Genomic DNA, 19,516 nt, shown 5'->3' on the forward strand with positions numbered 1-19,516 from the left:
ACCTTTGTTTTGAAGATCTCATCGTGTATTTATAGCTCATGAGTCTTGTCATTTTGTGAAAAGAAAAGTCTGGAGTGTAATTTTACCATGATAACATTTAATGAGGTATAAATATCTCTTACATCTATATTAATATTTCATAGAAATATGGTGGGTTATTGGAGGACTTTTATATACCTAAAATGTGTAGGGAGATTAAGGTTCCAAACATCAAATGTAGTTGAGTCCATGGAGGCTAAAGTCTTCTCCTAGACTAGATCCAAAGAAGGAGGGTCATCCCATTGGGCGTACTCCAGGTAGGATGGTTATTTTCTTAGGTGTGCCAAGGGAGGATATGATCATTCCCTTGGGAGTGCCCTAGGTAAGATGGTCATTCCCTTAGGCGTGCCTAAGGGAAAGGGAGGATGGACATTCTCTTGGGTTTGCCAACGAAGGATGTGGTTATTCCCTTGGGCATGTCAATGAAGGATGCATATTTCATTGGGCGTGCCAAGGGAGGATGTGCATTCCTTTGGATGTGCCTGGGGCTTGGCAGTCGAATCTGGGTCTAACTAGCGCCAGACCCAGCATGCCCGGGGCTTGGCACACTGCTTAACCCAATCATGTTTAGGTCTAACTAGCGTCAGACCCAGCGTTCTTGAGGCTTGACACATTATTAAGCTCAGCTCGCCTACACTGGAGCATGTTAGTTTTCCTTAAAATTTATACCTGTAAATCTTTCTTGATCTAGTGTTTTTTTTTTTAAGATATATACTGATAAAAACTTGGTTCATCAGTAGCCCTCAGTCTTTGCGATATAATAATATACAAAGACTTTAATTAATCTCTCAGATTAGGTAGAGTAGTGAGCTTTGCTCGTATAAAAAAGGGGGTAATCTGTAAAAAATATAGAGAAATATGTATCTGGACTAAAAAAATTCTTTCATATATAAAATAACAAGAATCTGTACTTAGAAAATTTCTAAGAGATTAAGGATACCGTACCCATCATTAGGGGTGTTCAAAAAAACCAACCAATCAATTAAACCGAAAAAACCGAACTGATAGAAAAAACTGAATAAACTAATTAAAAAATAAAAAAACCACCTGGTCCCGGTCGATTCCGGTTTAAAAAAACTTAAACCGATTGAACCGGACCAAACCAAACCGGTTTAATTGAATCTAAAAAAAGGTATAAATAGAAACAACTTAAACCTAAATGCACTAACCCTACCCTTCCCCTTCCCCCTTTCCAGCCGCCCCACCCCTCCCTCCCTCCCTCCCTCCCGCTCCCTCTCCTCTGTGCTCTTCTCTCTCATTCTCTCATTGTCGGTTAATTAAGAATATTTTATCTTCGAAAAACAGTGGTGGAATGCTGCGTCCAAAAAAGTTGCCTGTGTACATAATTTGTTTTCAAGAAAGATTGGCGAGTAATAGCATTTACACATTAAATCTTACTTTATTTCATCACTTTGGTTTAGTTCATGGTCGACTTCTCCTACAATCACTCCTGCTCTCTGGTTTATTTCATGGTCGATTTGCAACAACAGCAACAAAAACGTTTTGGTTTTTCTAGTTTATAATGCTAAAAAACCGACCCGAACCGAACAAAACTGGTTCGGTTTGAACAGATTCTCGGTTCGGTCCGGGTTATATTAACAAAGAATACTATTTTCCGATTCAATTGAATTTTTTGGTTAAAACCGGACCGGACCGTGAATACCCCTACCCATCATCTATATAAATTCTTAAGTGGTTATGTGGAATCCAATGAGGGTGAACCTATACTTAGAAACTTCTAAGTGATTATAGGTTCTTGGTGAGCGGGAGCCTATAACTTTTCCAATATTGTCATAGGGCTTAAAAGTCATCCCCTAAAGAGTGACTATCATGATTTTTTTTATGGGGGCATAAGAGCCTCACCCCACTAAGAGTGGTGATTACATGATATTGTTATTTGTAATAAGGAGACCAATCACATCTATACTTTGGAGATTGATGCATATAGCATTGAGAAGATTGCATCTATCCTTTGAAGATTGATGTAAATAACTGAGGAGACTAAGTTAATCCCATGAAGAGTGGTGCATATAGCACTAGAGAGACCAAGCTCATCCATTTCAAGGTGTATTATTGAAAGGCTCTTAGGCATCACCTAGAGAAAATAAAAATAGTAATTTTGAATAAGTCATTTATATATAAGAAACTTACATTCTTATTCTCATTGGCTATGGTAAATTTTTTTTAGCAAAGTGTTCGGCGTGAGGGAGACTTTTCCCTTTTCTTTGGATAATTGTAAAAAAAAAAATACTTCACATGTTTTATGGTTTGAATCAATATTCCACTCGTACTTATTGAAAGCTTTTCAAAATCTCAAAGCTCCAACTGCATTTGTGAAGTTGGCAAAACATAACCCAAATTTACTTGTCTCACATTGAGTGACTAGCATTACCTCAATGAAGAGTCGAACCTAATTCGAAAGTTGTTGAGGCTTTGCTTGAGCAGGAGTCTGCAGTAACGAGAAGACATATCTCGCGTCCTAGCCCAGGTAGGTATTGGTTGTGTGCCATGGAATAGTCTAAAAATATCAAAAACAAGCTTTAAAAAGAAATCAATGGCTCTTTGATCAGTTTCTATAGACAACGCCATTGATAAAGTCCCAAAAAAACCAAATAGCCTAGGAATAAGGTTCCCTGGTTGAATAACCAGTTAATCAATTGGTCCTAACAATTTCATCCATTCTCACTAGCTAAGGTGTTTAATAGCATATACTTGGTGTTTGGTAGGCCAAGGTGGCTTGTGACTAGTACTTCCAAAAAGTCTCATTTTGTAAAGGTAGAGACTCTTCAATGCTTAATAAATATATTTTTAGAGAGATAAAATACAATAATATTCTAAAGAGAGATGCTTTGAAAATATATATGCAGTAAAGAATAAAGATTGTGAACTTTTGTTTTGAAGGTCACCTTATGTATTTATAGCCCAATGAGTCTTGCCTTTTATGAAAAGGAAGGTCTGGAGTGGAATTTTACCCTGATAGTATTTCATAAAGTATAAATATCTCTTACATCTATATTAATGTTTTATAGAAATATGGTGGTCCTTGAAGAACTTTTACACACCTAAAAGGTGTAGGAAGATTAGGGCCCAAGACATCAAATGTAGCTGAGCTCATGGAGGCTGAGCTCTTTCCTAGGTTAGACCCAAGAGAGGAGAGTCATCCCTTTGGGCATGCTCCAGATAGGATGATCATTCTCTTGGGCGTGTCAATGAAGGATATGGTCATTCTCTTAAGAATGCCCTAGGTAAGATGGTCATTCTCGTGGGCGTGCCCAAGAAGGATGGTCATTCTCTTAGGTGTGCTAAAAGAGGATGAGCATTCCCTTGTGTGTGCCTAAGAGAGGATGATGATTGCCTTAGACGTGACCAATGAAGGATGGACATTCCCTTGGGCGTGCTTAAGGAAGGATGGTCATTACCTTAGGCGTGGCCAAGGGAGGATGGGTATTCCCTTAGGCGTGCCACGAGAGGATGGTCATTCTCGTGGGCGTGCTCATGGGAGGATGGTCATTTCCTTGAGTGTGCCACGAGAGGATGGACATTCTCTTAAGCGTGTCCAATGGAGGATGATCATTTACTTGGGCGTACCCACAAAAGGATGGTCATTTTTTTGGCGTGCCAATGAAGGATGGTCATTCCTGTAAGCAGGCTCAAGGAAGGATGGTCATTCTCGTAGACGTGCCAATAAAGAATATGGTCATTCCCTTGGACGTTGCCAATAGAGGATGAACATTCCCTTAGGCGTGCCCAAGAGAGGATGGTCATTCTCTTGGGCGTGTCCAAGGAAAGATGGTCATTCCCTTAGGCATGCCAAAAAAGGATGTACATTCCATTAGGTGTGCAAAGGAAGGTGTGGTCATTTGCTTTAGCGTGCGAAAGGAGGATGGACATTCTCATAGCCGTGCCAGGGGAGGATATACATCCTCATGGGTGTGCCGAAGAAGGATGGTTATTCCCTCAGGTGTGTTCGAGGCTTGGCACACTATCATACCCAGGGCTTTGCATACCACCAAGCTCAATCGCGTATAGGTATGGTTTACACGAGACCCAGCTTTCTCAGAGCTCGGCACACTGCCAAACCCAATCGTGTCTAGGTGTGGTTGACACTAAACCTAGCGTGCTCGAGGTTTTGCACACTACTAAGCCCAATTGCGTCTAGGTCTGGCTGGCGTCAGACTTAGCTTTCTCAAGGCTTGGCACATTGCCAAACGCTGCGTCTTAGGACTTGGCACACTACCAAACCTGAGGTGTTGGGTCTAGCTAGAGCTAGACCTAACGCGCATTCACTTGGATGTGCTTGCTGTCCTTAAATTTTATACCCGTAAATCTTTCTTGATCTAATAATCTTTTTTATAAACATATACTGATAAAAACTTGATTTATCAACTATACTAAATTATTCTACTTTTTTAATTACTTATGTTAATAAATATTTAAAACAAGAATTATAAAACAACTAAGTTGTTTAGGAATTCGTGACATTAAAATATTTTAAATATATATTTTTATTTATATTAATTATTAAATCATCTTTAATTTCTTGAACTTACATCACATAAATAAATAATTTTTTATTAAAGTAATTATTAAGTTCAGGGTGGAAACATCATTTCTACAACATTTTCTTAATAAAATCAATGAAATAGCAAAAGTGAATTAATATTAATATTAAATAAAAAATAAAAAATAAAACTATTTTTTATTTAATATTAATATTAAATAAAAAATAGCTTTATTTATAACAAATAAATATTAAACACATGTTTATTTGTATTGTGATAACGATTCTTTTTCGTTTAAAATATATTAAACTAATTTATTTATTTATTTTTTATATTAAAACATTAAAATTGTTGAAAAATATTAAAACACTTATTTTAAATAAAATTAAATAAATCTTTAGCAAAACTTTCTAAAATTAATACCGTGTTGTTGTTGTTGTTTTTGTTGTACACTGGCCAACCAGAAGCAGTGTCCCTCTTTCCCTTCCTCCCTCTCCTCGCCAATAAATCAGTAGCCAGTCAACACACACACACACACTTTCTCTTCTCTTTTGCATTCACCCCAGGAAAAGGAAAGACACAATCTTTTCAGTTTTTATGATCCTTCACTTTCTCCCCCATAAAATTAATTAAATCTCTCACTTGCGCTGCTGCTTAATTAACAAGTTTACATTATTAATATTAAATAGAAAAAAAAAAAAACCAAACATCGTCCTCCTAGTTTGTTCACAATGGCGGGCATAGCAATAGTATTAGATCTGTTGTCAAGGAAAAACCCTTCTTCTTATCCAACCCACTTCTCGGCCTCCGCTGCCGCCGCCTCCATCGCCGCCTCCGCCGCCCCTTTTGCTTCTAGGTTCCTGTTCGGGTATTCTCTAATCTCTTTGCTTCTTTTCTATATTTCTTCTATACATCACCCCTGATTTTTGTTCTCACTCGTTTGCTTTCACGTGGATTCAATTTCATGTATTGGGGGTTTCCATCACATCACGTGATTTTACTGCCTTCTTTTGCTTTATGCACCCCTTCGCTTCCTCACCCAGCTGTAGCAGAATTGTGGTTTGATGACGATATTTTTAATAGTTGGAGAGTAGGATTTGAATCTTTTACGGTTTTTAACACATACATCCTCACACTCTAAGATGAACAACATTGTTTCAGAATGAGCCACTCCATTTTTATTGATTGATCCGGCACTTATCATCCTCTTAAAATTGTCCTAAATTGTGGAATTTTTTGGAGCCATGAACAAGCTTATAAATTGATGTTCTGGAGTGAGCGGGACACTTGTTCCGTGAATTTAGTTTACTGCTCAAGTTAATGCGTCTGTCATCGTCCTTTTCTTTCTTTCTTGAATCAATGAAACTGGTTGTGTTTTAAAATTTTAGCATATAACATAAATTTCTCAGCAGTTCATACTTATACCAACACAGGGTTGCATCATTTTCATGTAGAAGAAAAGGGAATATAAGTTAGGTGGAGGAAATTGGAGGTTGGAACTTGGAAGTGCACACTTGCTTTTGTTGTCAAGAGATTGTTTTAAAGCTATAGTAGGGAGTTCTACCAGTGATGATTTGATATTATTCTCTTATGTTTCTTATTTGAAACCAGCTATTTTTATTTCTTATGTTACTTGTAAAAGTATGTTTATGTCATTGGGTTTGCTTTTACCTCACATTGACCTTCTTAATGGCCATGACAGGCAACCCATGATACCAGTTGCTTACTGTGATGCTGGTGCAGCATTGTCTGGTGACTATATTTCTAGTATACGAAGAGCATCTGCAGATATTTTTCAGAAAGGCTCTCTGAAATACACTACCAAGGAGTATTATATTGAGTTGAAACCTCTGTTTTCAGCTTTTGAATGGAAGCAACTTGCTATGACATCCTTGAGGTCATTTTTGATGTTCTATTTACCTCTTCTGGAGCCTAGTACTAATACAGAAGAGGATGATGATGACTTCCTTCAGGATGCTCATGAAGTGCAACGTGTAGACTTGGTTGTTCCCTTCCAAAAATCAGTGAAGCAAATTATTCGTGAGGTGAGTTGTATACTTTTGTTGGTCTTCCCAGTCTATCTATTTTAGTAGGTTTTGTGCTGCAAATTTCCCATCACTAAGTCTTGCAACTCCTTTATTTAGAGTTATCTCATTGTAAATCTGGGACTGTAAGCATGCTTATCAGCGTTAGTGGTTTCAATACCAAATTCTAATTTCTTGCTTTAGTATCACTAAATAAAAGCACTGTTTATTCGAGTCATTAGTGAATTAAATTGTTGCGCAAGTTCCTGGGTAGTAGATCATAAAACTGTGTATAGTATTAACCTTGTTGAAGGGCATGATTACTATAAAGAAAGATGTTTCCTAATAGCATGTATTTCAACATTTTCTTGTCCTACGCTTAGTGACTGCATCAAGTTCCAGTCTGTGGAGCAGCCAGCTTATACTTCATATAGGAGTTAAACACACTGTGTCCTTTTATGAGTTATCATAAATCAAAATATTCTTATCTGAAATGACCATTGCAAAATTGAACGAAGTTCCCAACTAATTTAGCACTGAGCTTAGTTGGATGGACTGAGTTTAGAAATCTGACCTTGAAATGATAATAGTTTTCTGAATGCGGTGGCCATCTAAGTGAACTGTCCACAGTTATCCACATTCATGAATTCATATGCAGATGTTTGATATTTTGCTTTTGCTACTTTAAGGATTGAGCTTGTTGCTCTACCCTGAAATGAATTGCTTATTATTATAATGCTTGTTTTATGAGAACATAATGGTAGTCATTTTGAACTTGTAGCTCCACCTTGTAATAATTAGCATGTTATTGTGCTTTTGCAAAAGGACCAAATTCACCGTGGGACTGCAGTGGCTGGGTGGGTGGCCACTTGAATCCCATATGGGGCCTATGTCATTTTAGGCATAATTATGGATGCTTTCCTAGTCTTTACCATCTTCTTGATTAGCTATAGCGAACAGGGGCTTTTCCTGTTCCTGCTCAGTTATTCTAAATGCTCTTACATCTGTGTTATGACTTGATAATGATAAAAAAAAAAAAACTTGTCAACTGTGGACAGCATTCTAATAGTGCTTCTTCAATACTTGAGTTGTTTACTGCTCTTGCAAGTAAACGAAGGGATTGTGGATTTTAGTTGTTTTTGTTCCTGGCTTAATTTTTTCGCCTAGTTATCATTCTTCAGTAAGCCTGCATTACTAGATTTAACAAGACTGGTGCTCTGGAGGGATCTAAGTTATTTCCTTATAATTATCATGTTTTTTTCACTATACTCCCCTTTAACATATAGTCTATCATATTGATAATGCTATACAAATATTATTTGGTAGCCGCCTTTAGAAAATAATGTATGGAGTCTTTGACAGCAATGTCAATATGCCTTGCACAACGGATTGGGTGGAGCGACACCAGGCATTGCCATCCATTGCCCATGCATACTCTTACACTGTCGAAACTAGACCTCCCAAGGAACAACCAAAAAAAACTAGCTTTGAAATATATTTTGCCTCAGACTGATATGTGAATGGACTGTAGAAGTTCAGCTGTTTTAGTTGCTTGTCTTACCGTTTTTAAAGTGTTCAAAGACTAGGTTTTATACTACTTATTATTATTATTATTATTTGTCTGTGATCTCAGACTACTGTTGTAACTACAAGACGCATTTTAGAAAGACTTGCTGTCCATCACATTTCACAGCGGATGGCATGGAAACTTTTGAAAGGTATCTTCTCTCCATGATGTGACTAATGTGATATTCTTCCCATTCACCTAACAAATGTAAAGCTACTGAAATTAAGTACCGACTGAAGAAGTGAGATGCTTCTGGTTTCTTTATGAAGAATATTAGATTAGTAATTTTAACTTCCCCTTCCCTAGCTACCATGCTTATTTTTATATATTCTGAACAACTGATGGAGTTTATCAACATTTCAGATGTTCCTAAATCAGCCATCCGCAAGGCTGAAAGAGGAATGCCCACTATGGTTTACTTCTTCAGAGTTTGCAGATCAACTTTCAGAGGTTAGATTCATTATGCAAACATTCACACTTTCAACCTGACCTCCTTTTCGTTTTCATTTCTTTTTATAATTTTCTTGCTTCCCTTCTCTATGTGTAAGCAGGACACTTTTTAGGGGTTGCAGCATCATGGCTTGTCCAAGTTGGTATTGAAATTTACCGATTCTTCTCTCATTTAACAAAGCCTGAAGAAGAAAGCAATGATGTTGACAAATCTGAACAAGTTAAAATTCTTGGGAAGAAGGTTACTGGAGTCACTATCAGGTGCGGTGCATCGCTAGTTTTTGCTTCCATTGGTGCTGGGGTTGGTGCCACTCTTTTTCGTCCTTCAAGGGGTCAGTGGATTGGTAAGCAAGCTTGCTCAATCCATTTTACTTTCTGGGTACCATGACATAGCATCAAATGATTCCTATGATCTAATTCACAAAGTTTGCGTGCAGGTTGTGTTCTTGGGGATTTGGCTGGTCCGGTCGTTGTTTCTATTTGCCTGGAAAAAGTTCTTCACACCGATCTTTAGAGCGCTGGGGATAAATTATCATGATGTATTTATTCCCCCTGCTTTAAATTTGACTAGTTTTTAACTTTTCTTTCTCTCTATCTGATTATTATACTTGTATGACACCCAATGAGGCTGATGTTATTTTTCTTTTTACGCTAAGAGATTTCAAATAGCTGGTTCTGTTCTTGAGACGTTTAGAGTTTGCATTTTTGACTCTACTTTTGTGTTAAATAATGCATGCTGTACTCAAGTTCCACTATAATATTGACCCTTTCAATCCCTTTATTGGATTATGAATCCTGTATCATTATACATTGAAGGGTAGATCCACACCATCAAAAATCTTTAATGATGCATGTACCTATAGATTGTGTCCTGCCAATCTGGCAAAACATAGTTTTTCCTAGTAATAGCTTGTGACAGAGCTTGTATTCTACCACCACCTATGCTCTGCACTCATGTGGAGCAAAAAACAGCAGACTTCCAACAGGACAACAGCAGACATCCAAGAAGGCATCTACCCTCCTTTGTTTTCAGTCCCATATCATCACAACAGCAATTACCCCGATCCCCAACGATACGGCCAAGAACTTGTAAAGTGGCGTATCAACTAAAACTGATCTCTGGGGAAGGTAACCCTTGGTTGAAAGATGGTTGATTGATACATAGATGAACACACCACATGCCAGTCCCATTGATATGGCAAAGATCCAGTCTGCCACAGGACCCTGAGTTGTGGCATCAATTATAATCCCAATGGCCACGCCAACAGGACTTGAAATGGCAAATGCGAAAGCATAGGCAACACATGATACACAGGGGCGATCTGGGATCATTCGAAGGAGAGCTATACCCATTGCGATTGCTGCAAATATCTTATGCAAAGTGATAGTCCATAAAGCTTTCCAGGCATCGGCATTTGTCTTTGCAACTCCTATTGCAATGCCCTCGAAGACAGAGTGGAAACACAACGCAAATATTAACAAAATGCTGTCCCCAAATGAACTGGCAGTTGAGAGAGTGGATTTTGCAGAGGCAGCATCTGTACCATTGTGCATCTTTCAAGGCACAATTCCATCACAAAAAATATTAGTAAAAGTAATTATTCCAATAAAGGAGTTTGTGCATAACTAAACACAGAAAATTGTTAGCATCGACTAAAGCTGTAAATATCACATGTATAATTTCCACCTGAAAATGTGACTGGGAACTGCTGGTGTGGCTTCTTTTTCCCTGCAGAACACCCCCTGCAATAACAAAAAGAAGGAGAAAGAAACGAATGCATCACTCTCCATTCTCTTGAGAACGTAGCCAAGAGACAAAGTTCGCATCACCAGATTTTGGACATGTTGGGGGATATATGGTCATTTGATCATTGTTTTCGTTTCTATTTTCCTTTCAGCAATAAAAAGTATTCTAGATTAGTGGCGCGTCAACCGACATTAAGTACTTTTTTAATACAAAGTGTTTGATCAAAGTTCCACCAACAGAGGAAGGTAGAAGAAAACTCATCACTTTCCACCACCATCATTGCAAAGAAAACCAAAATACATCAACCATGGCTTTACATCATCATAAGCACAAACTCTGTGCACTTTAATCTTTCAAAATGCAAATCAACGCCTAAAGTACAAAACCCTAATTCTATTTTTTTTTTTTTAATTTCATTCTTTATTTACCAGCTATGCATGATAGCAATTTCAAAAAATAAAAAACACAAAGGAATTGATTTCAGTGGACAGTCTTCACACGAACATGTCAAGAACTTAGACTAAAATATTTTGCTCAACAAAACACGGAGTAGATGAATATAAAAAACATTAAAGAAGCAGATATTGTAGGGATTTTACATACCTTGAAGCTCTACATCGCCACCATTAGCCTGACTGACCACATCTTTGCTATAAACATGAGAAATGATAGAATCCGCAAGCATCGTCAACAAATAGCCAGCACAGGCCAACATGAAAGCAAAAGGGTACTCCTTTTTTGTCAAATCCTCAAAGGTCTCATTTGCATCGCTCAAGAAGTGCATCAAAGCAGTCCCCAGAAACACACCGCTAGCAAACTGAGTCCCTAGCACCAAGAACCCCTCGTTCCACTTCAAAAAATAGGGGGACACCCCACCAATGAAAGTGCCAATAAAGATCAGTATCAAGCACCATATCTTAACCAGGATTAAGGATTTCGAACGGAGATTAATTTTTGTGGTGTCACCATCGGCGTCGGCTTCGTCATCGTCGTTGTGGTCACTGTGCCCGGCTGTTAGAAGGAGGAGAGAGAGGAAGAGAGAGAGGAAGAGGAGAGAGCGAGACATGGGGCAAGAAATAATGGATAGCTCTAAAACGTAGCCTAGACTAAACAAAGATTAGCATTTGTCGAGGAAATGACAAGTAAAATAGTACAAGGTTATGTAGGACACAGTTGGTGTGGTAGAAGCTTGTACTGCAAAGAAATGAATAAATTTCTAGTATAGTACTTAAGAGGACAAAGTACTACAAAACAGGTCATCTTTTACCCTTGAAAAGTCTTCTAACTCCATTTTTTACTCAACCCCTTTCATATTTTTAGTTCTTGGTGCCTTCTCCTCTCTACCCAGCAGTTTTATGATTATTGGATGGACCACAAAAAAAAATTATGTTTGTGGGCTGTGGTACCAGTTTTTCCACTAGAGAAGATGATTCCTCTGTTAAGGGTAATGTTTGACGAAGTGGATCTCTAGGAATGAGAATGTTTCATTTGGTTGGTACAGGGTGTTTTTTTTTTAAAAAAAAAAATTATATTTAAATAATTTTTAAAATTTTTTTATTTATGAGATTGATACATTAAAATTATTAAAAAAAATATTAATTTAATATTTTTTAAAACAAACATAATTTTAAAACCTTCCAAATATAGTTAAAAATATAATACAAAAAATATAAATAGTAATAATTTTTTTAAAATATCATGTTTACTGTACCACTAAGTGAGAAGAGATTTCTAACTATATTAAAACCTCTATAAATTAATATTTTGGACGATAAAGATTTTATTAATTAATAAAGAAGTAATTTATCAAAGTTTTTTTCCCTGAAACATTGAATTTAATACATATATTATTTATTGTGATTATATGAATATTATCTAACTATAAATTATTATTATTATATGTATTTGTTTAATAAAAACAAGTTCAAGAATGTCATTAGCTTTATTAAATAAGAGTCATGTATCTATCTACTTTGACAACAAACTAAAATTATATTTGATATATATTTAATTAATATACTTCATGAACAATAATTCAAACAAAAATATTTATAGAAAAAAATATAATATCATAAACAATAAAAATAAACATAAAGACTTATCAAATACGTAAAGTTTGTGTGAGTACAACCACCAATATCGTGCATTTCACGATGCACACCGCCACCCTTTAGCAATATTCTAAGATGCTACTAGCTTTATTCAGACTTAGATTTAGATTGAATGTGTATTCTTTGTACATGGCCATTATCTGAAAAGACACTAAATTTCTTTTTAAACAACATTTAAGGAAAAAAAAAAAAAGAAACCAACGACAACCCTGAAGATATTTACGAGTGTGATAATAATTATTTTTTAAATTATTTTTATTTAAAAATACATTAAAATAACTTAAGAGACTGATATATGTTTGGATAGCATGAAATCGTTCTTATAGTAAAAATCGATGTTTACGAGTATAATAATAGTTGTTTTTTAAAGTATTTTTTATTTAAAAACATATCAAAATAACATAAAAACTAATATATATATTTTGATAGCATGAAATTCTTGTTACAGTGAAAATCAAAAAAAATTTATATTGTCACTAGATACCATGCCCGCGCGATGCTGCGGGCTTGTGGCATGCCTGTGCATTATCGTGAGTTTGTGGAATAAATAAATTGTATGGAGAAAAACTATTGCAATTCATAATGTTTTTAAGGAAAAAACTACAAAGCTAAATTCGTAACCAGATTAATATTTAAAAGATAAAATGAACAAAGAAAATTTTGAAAAAAATCATAACAAAAAAAATAAAAGGAAAAAAAATCATTCAGGGAAACACTGTAGCAATCTAGAGTGTTTCATAAGGAAATATACAGTTGTAATTCTCAACCAGTTCAATATTAAAAAAAAAATTGACAAAGACAATTTTGAAAAAAATCATAACAAAAAAAAAATATGTAGGGGAACATTTTAAAGAAAAAAACTACGAAGCTAAATTCTCAACCAGTTCAATATGAAAAAAATAAAATCGATAAAGACAATTCTGAAAAAAAAATCATAAAAAAAGAGAAAAAAACCATGCGGGGAAACACTGTAGTAATCTACAATGTTTTTAAAAAAAATAGAAAAAAAACATGTGGGGAAAGTTAAAGTTGAATTCTCAACCAACTCAATATTAAAAAAAAAATCGACAAAGATAATTTTGAAAAAAAACATGTGAAGAAACACTGTAGAAAAAAAAACCATGTGGGAAAACATTGTAACAATCCACGATGTTTTAAAGAAAAAAACTACAAAGCAAAATCGACAAATACCATTTTGAAATTTTGAAAAAAAAAATTCATAAAAAAAGATATGTATGGAAACATTGTAGTAATCCATAATGTTTTAAAGAAAAAAACTACAGAACTAAATTTTCAACCAGTTCAATATTAAAAAAAAAATCGATAAAGATAATTTAAAAAAAACACAAAAAAAAGACAATCTTGGAAAAAAAACATGTAAAGCACAAAAAAGAAAAAAAATCTGAGGAAAAAAAGAAAAAATAAAAAAAATAATAAAATATATATAGAAAAAAAAATATGTGGCATGAAAAAAGTAACAGTCCTTTCCCATGTCTTTTAAAATATTAGTTAATACTTAATAGGCATAGATCTTAAGATGCAAGGTTTTTAACTTGTTCTTCATTTCGTTGTCTAAGATGGTGCTGTCAAGTATTGTCACCAACTAACTCGAATTAAAATTTCCTCGGTCCAATTATTCACATGCAGATGAAGAAATCATGGAGAGAGAGAGGAAGGGAGGGTCAGGCCCCACTTGAATTAGCGTCGCCGGTAAGCTGGAGCTGGCACAGGCCAGAAAGACTTTCATATTCCACACTCCAAGTCGTCGGCTTTGGATTGTGGAGTGCAGCCAATCAAAGGTCCTAATCCTCCTGACGCTGAAACCATTCACAATAAATGCAAACTCCATTGACAACGAAGCAAAGACCCAGTAGTCTAATTACGTTCTCACTATCAAAACATCGGTTTCTTTACTCTCTCTCTCTCTTTTTATTTATTTTTTTTTAATTTTTGGACTTCTCTAGGGTTTTGATTTCTACTGGGCTTTAAACGGGTTTTGCATATGTCTCTTTGAATTATCTTGATCAAAGCTTCGTGCTCTTTTTTATGTTGATTGCCCACCAAGTCTTCATTCTTTCTTTATCATCCATATGTTATAACATCTTTAGTTTCTATGCTTCTCCGGGCTACTCCGTGGCTCAGTTTTATAAAATAAATATAGACGTTCTGGCAATGATAAAGTAAATTCAGACCAACTGATTACTACGTGTAAAATGATGAAACTCAAAAAAAAATTATAAAAAATTTTAAAAAAAACCAAACTTAAACCGGTTTAATTATCGAAACTAGTGGATCGGGTTATAAGATTGAAATTACCTGTAATAGGTAGACACGAAGACATTACAAAGTAAAATTCTCAATGATACAAAAATTAAAATAATAAGGACTAAATCTTGCACAAAAAGCAATTGAAAGAAACTAATTAGGGATTAAATTGAAAAATAAAATAAATAAAGAAAAATATTAAAAAAACAATAAAAAAATGAGGACCAAAATTGGAAACAAAACAAAATAAAATAAAATCCTAAAGGACAAAATAAAAAAAATGCAAAAGATAAAAAAATAGCAATAAAAAAAATGAGAACCAGATTGGATACAAAAATTAAATGAAATTAAATGCTAAGGTATAAAATTGAAAAAAAACTTCAAGAAGCATTAAAATTAAAATAAATAGAAATCAAAAGAATAATGACTAAATTCAAAACAAATACAAACTGGAGGATACAATTGAATTTTTAAAGGCTCGACACAAATACCAAATCCCAAGAGAGAGAAAAAAGGAGGACGAGAAAAAAAATTCATCGTTGTCAGCCTGACCAAACATGCTACTCTAGCATATATTTTTGTGATCTAATTCACAAAGTTTGCATGCAGGTTGTGCTCTTGGGGATTTGGCTGGTCCGATCGTTGTTTCTATTTGCCTGGAAAAAGTTCTTCACACCGAATTTTAGAGCGCTTGGAATAAATAAATTATCACAATGTATTTATCCCCCCTGCTTTAAATTTGACTAGTTTTTAACTTTTCTTTCTCTCTATCTGATTATTATACTTGCATGACACCCATTGAGGCCGATGTTATTTTTCTTTTTACGCTAAGAGATTTCAAATAGTTGGTTCCGTTCTTGAGACGTTAATAGTTTGAATTTTTGTCTCTACTTTTGTGTTAAATAATGCATGGTGTACTCAAGTTCCACTATAATATTGACCCTTTCAATCCATGTATTGGATTATGAATCTATTACCTGTATCATTATACATTGAAGGGTGGATCCATACCATCAAAAATCTTTAATGATGCTTGTACCTATAGATTATGTCCTGCCAATCTAGCAAAACTTAGTTTTTTCTAGTAATAGCTTGTGAGAGAGCTTGTATTCTACCACCACCCATGCTCTGCACTCATGTGGAGCAAAAGACAGTAGACTTCCAATAAGACAACATCAGACATCCAAGTAGGCATCTACCTTCCTTTGTTTTCACCCCATATCATCACAACAGCAACTACTCCGATCCCCAATGATACGGCCAAGAACTTGTAAAGCGGCGTATCAACTAAAACTGATCTCTGGGGAAGGTAACCCTTGGTTGAAAGATGGTTAATTGATACATAGATGAACACACCACATGCCAGTCCCATTGATATGGCAAAGATCCAGTCTGCCACAAGACCCTGAGTTGTGGTATCAATTATAATCCCAATGGCCACGCCAATTGGACTTGAAATGGCAAATACGAAAGCATAGGCAACACATGATACAAAGGGGTGATCTGGGATCGTTCGAAGGAGAGATATGCCCATTGCGATTGCTGCAAATATCTTATGCAAAGAGATAGTCCATAAAGCTCTCCAGGCATTGGCTTTTGTCTTTTCAACTCCTATTGCAATGCCCTCGAAGACAGAGTGGAAACACAATGCAAATATTAACAAAATGGTGTCCCCAAATGAACTGGCAGTTGGGAGAGTGGATTGTGCAGAGGCAAGATCTGTACCATTGTGCATCTTTCAAGGCACAATTCCATCAAGAAAAATATTAGTAAAAGTAATTATTCCAATAAAGGAGTTTGTGCATAGCCAAGCACAGAAAATTGTTAGCATCAACTAAAGCTGTAAATATCACATGTATAATTTCCACCTGAAAATGTGACTGGAAACTGCTGGTGTGGCTTCTTTTTCCCTGCAGAACACCCCCTGCAATAACAAAAAGAAGGAGAAAGAAACGAATGCATCACTCTCCATTCTCTTAAGAACGTAGCCAAGAGACAAAGTTCGCATCACCAGATTTTGGACATGTTGGGGGATATATGGTCATTTGATCATTGTTTTTGTTTTTATTTTCCTTTCAGCAAGAAAAAGTAATCTACATTAGTGGCGCGTCAACGGACATTAAGTACTTTTTTAATATAAAGTGTTTCATCAAAACTCCACCAGCAGAGGAAGGTAGAAGACAATTCATCACTTTCCACCACCATCATTGCAAAGAAAATCAAAATACATCAACCATGGTTTTACATCATCATAAGCACAAACTCTGTGTACTTTTTATTTTTCAAAATGCAAATCAACGCCTAAAGTACAAAACCCAAATTCTAATTTTTTTTTTAAATTTCATTCTTTATTTACTAGCTAGGCATGATAGCAACTTCAAAAAGAAAAAACACACACACAAACACAAAGGAATTGATATTAGTGGACAGTCTTCACAAGAACATGTCAAGAAATTAGACTAATGCCTTGTTTGTTTCCAGGAAAACAAATTTTTGAAATTCATTTTTCTTATTTTTCCATGTTTGGTAACAATACGAAAAACTAAGTCAAAGAAAGTTAATTCCAATCAAAACAAGAAAGTAACTTTAGCAGAGAAAAGTGTTTTCCTTTTGATAAGGAAAGGAAAACACTTTCCTTTCTTTCATTACACACATTTTCTCAAATCATGGTCTCTCTCTCTCTTTTCGAAAACAATTGGAAGCAAGAACAATTTTCGAAAACAATTGGAAGCAAAATGTATGTATATGACATCGAAACTTAATATTTATTCATGATTATGTTTGATGTTAGATATTTATATTTATTTCTTGATGCTTATTTGATATATATATTAAAGGGATATTAAGGGGATAATTGCCTATACCTGGTAAAAAAAAAATATTTATCCAAAAAACCCATCAAAATATTTTTATATCTATTTTATCTTTTAAAAAATTCTCCATACCAAAAAAAACCCAAATATCTAACTCCTACCATAAACTAATTTGGCTTTCTTCATATTAAAAAAAAAATTATTTTAAGTTTTTAAAATTAAAAAAAATATATTAATAGATTTTACTTAAAAAATATTTCACAATGTTATTTTTTTATAAAATGATATGATATATATAGTTATATTTTATAAAATAAGCTATTTATGAATATAGGATATAATAAAAAAAATTCATCATTATACTTTTTAGATTTTATTCTTTTATTTTATTGTAAGTGATTAAATATTTACATTAAATATTATATATATATATATATATATTGGATAAATTTAAAAAAAAATTATTAATAAATTATTTTTTAATTTATTTTTTATAACACTATTAAATATAAAATAAAAACAATTCGCTTTTTAAAATTTTATTTTTCAAGAAAACCATTTGCTCAACGAAACACGAAGTAGATGAATATATAAAACATTAAAGAAGCAGATATTGTAGGGATTTTACATACCTTGAAGCTCTAAATCGCCAACATTAACCTGGCTGGCCACATCTTTGCTATAAACATAAGAAATGATAGAATCCGCAAGCATCGTCAACAAATAACCAGCACAGGCCAACATGAAAGCAAAAGGGTACTCCTTTTCTGTCAAATCCTCAAAGCTCTTACTTGCTTCGCTCAAGAAGTGCATCAAAGCAGTCCCCAGAAACACACCGCTAGCAAACTGAGTCCCTAACACCAAGAACCCCTCGTTCCACTTCAAAAAGTAGGGGGACACCGCTCCAATGAAAGTGCCAATAAAGATCAATATCAAGCACCATATCTTAACCAGGATTAAGGATGTCGAACGGAGATTAATTTTTGTGGCGTCACCGTCGGCGTCGGCGTCGGCTTCGTCATCGTCGTTGTGGCCACTGTGCCCGGCTGTTAGAAGGAGGAGAGAGAGGAAGAGAGAGAGGAAGAGGAGAGAGCGAGACATGGGGCAAGAAATAATGGATAGCTCTAAAACGTAGCCTAGACTAAACAAAGATTAGCATTTGTCGAGGAAATGATAAGTAAAATAGTACAAGGTTATATAGGACACAGTTGGTGTGGTAGAAGCTTGTACTCAAAGAAATGAATAAATTTCTAATATAGTACTTAAGAGGACAACGTCCTACAAAACAGGTCACCTTTTACCCTTGAAAGTCTTCTAACTCCATTTTTTAACCCCTTTCTTATTTTTAGTTCTTGGTGCCTTCTCCTCCCTACCCAGCAGTTTTATGGTTATTGGATGGACCACAAAAAAAATCATGTTTGTGGGCTTCGCTGGGGTACCAGTTTTTCCACCAGAGAAAATGATTCCTCTATCAAGTAACTCGAATTAAAATTTCCTCGGTCCAATTATTCACATGCAGATGAAGAAATCATGGAGAGAGAGAGGAAGGGAGGGTCAGGCCCCACTTGAATTAGCGTCGCCGGTAAGCTGGAGCTGGTACAGGCCAGAAAGACTTTCATATTCCACACTCCAAGTCGTCGGCTTTGGATTGTGGAGTGCAGCTAATCAAAGGTCCTAATCCTCCTGATGCTGAAACCATTCACAATAAATGCAAACTCCATTGACAACGAAGCAAAGACCCAGTAGTCTAATTACGTTCACACTATCAAAACATCGGTTTCTTTACTCTCTCTCTCTCTTTTTATTTTTAATTTTTGGACTTCTCTAGGGTTTTGATTTCTACTGGGCTTTAAACGGGTTTTGCATATGTCTCTTTGAATTATCTTGATCAAAGCTTCGTGCTCTTTTTTATGTTGATTGCCCACCAAGTCTTCATTCTTTCTTTATCATCCATATGTTATAACATCTTTAGTTTCTATGCTTCTCCGGGCTGCTCCG

General features: G+C 35.1%; 2 protein-coding genes across 6 annotated transcripts; one reads left to right on the forward strand and one right to left on the reverse strand.

The window, feature by feature from the left end:
- Positions 1 to 4,986: 4,986 nt before the first annotated feature.
- On the forward strand, positions 4,987 to 15,407 carry LOC7487535 (uncharacterized). Of its 2 annotated transcripts, none has more exons than XM_024593887.2 (6): positions 4,987 to 5,409; positions 6,244 to 6,586; positions 8,199 to 8,283; positions 8,496 to 8,582; positions 8,684 to 8,926; positions 15,315 to 15,407. In XM_024593887.2, exons 1-6 carry the CDS (start codon positions 5,273 to 5,275, stop codon positions 15,389 to 15,391), a joined length of 972 nt encoding a protein of 323 aa, XP_024449655.1. In that variant the 5' UTR covers positions 4,987 to 5,272; the 3' UTR covers positions 15,392 to 15,407. The 2 variants fall into 2 exon arrangements, with proteins under 2 accessions (XP_024449655.1, XP_002298859.2); XM_002298823.4 differs by lacking the exon at positions 15,315 to 15,407 and adding an exon at positions 9,020 to 9,358 and having other exon boundaries at positions 4,989 to 5,409.
- On the reverse strand, positions 9,330 to 19,091 carry LOC18095372 (zinc transporter 11). 4 transcript variants are annotated; one of them, XM_052451095.1, is made up of 4 exons: positions 18,151 to 18,865; positions 16,574 to 16,629; positions 16,015 to 16,440; positions 9,330 to 9,710 (listed from the first exon to the last, which is right to left on the reverse strand). In XM_052451095.1, exons 1-4 carry the CDS (start codon positions 18,617 to 18,619, stop codon positions 9,612 to 9,614), a joined length of 1,050 nt encoding a protein of 349 aa, XP_052307055.1. In that variant the 5' UTR covers positions 18,620 to 18,865; the 3' UTR covers positions 9,330 to 9,611. The 4 variants fall into 4 exon arrangements, with proteins under 4 accessions (XP_052307055.1, XP_052307048.1, XP_052307052.1 ...); XM_052451088.1 differs by lacking the exons at positions 16,015 to 16,440; positions 16,574 to 16,629 and adding exons at positions 10,270 to 10,325; positions 10,933 to 10,960 and having other exon boundaries at positions 9,330 to 10,136; positions 18,179 to 18,761; XM_052451092.1 differs by lacking the exons at positions 16,015 to 16,440; positions 16,574 to 16,629 and adding an exon at positions 10,270 to 10,325 and having other exon boundaries at positions 9,330 to 10,136; positions 18,151 to 18,763.
- Positions 19,092 to 19,516: the final 425 nt, after the last annotated feature.

This window comes from Populus trichocarpa, chromosome 1 (genome assembly GCF_000002775.5).
Source record: "Populus trichocarpa isolate Nisqually-1 chromosome 1, P.trichocarpa_v4.1, whole genome shotgun sequence".
Classification (NCBI taxonomy): domain Eukaryota; kingdom Viridiplantae; phylum Streptophyta; class Magnoliopsida; order Malpighiales; family Salicaceae; genus Populus; species Populus trichocarpa.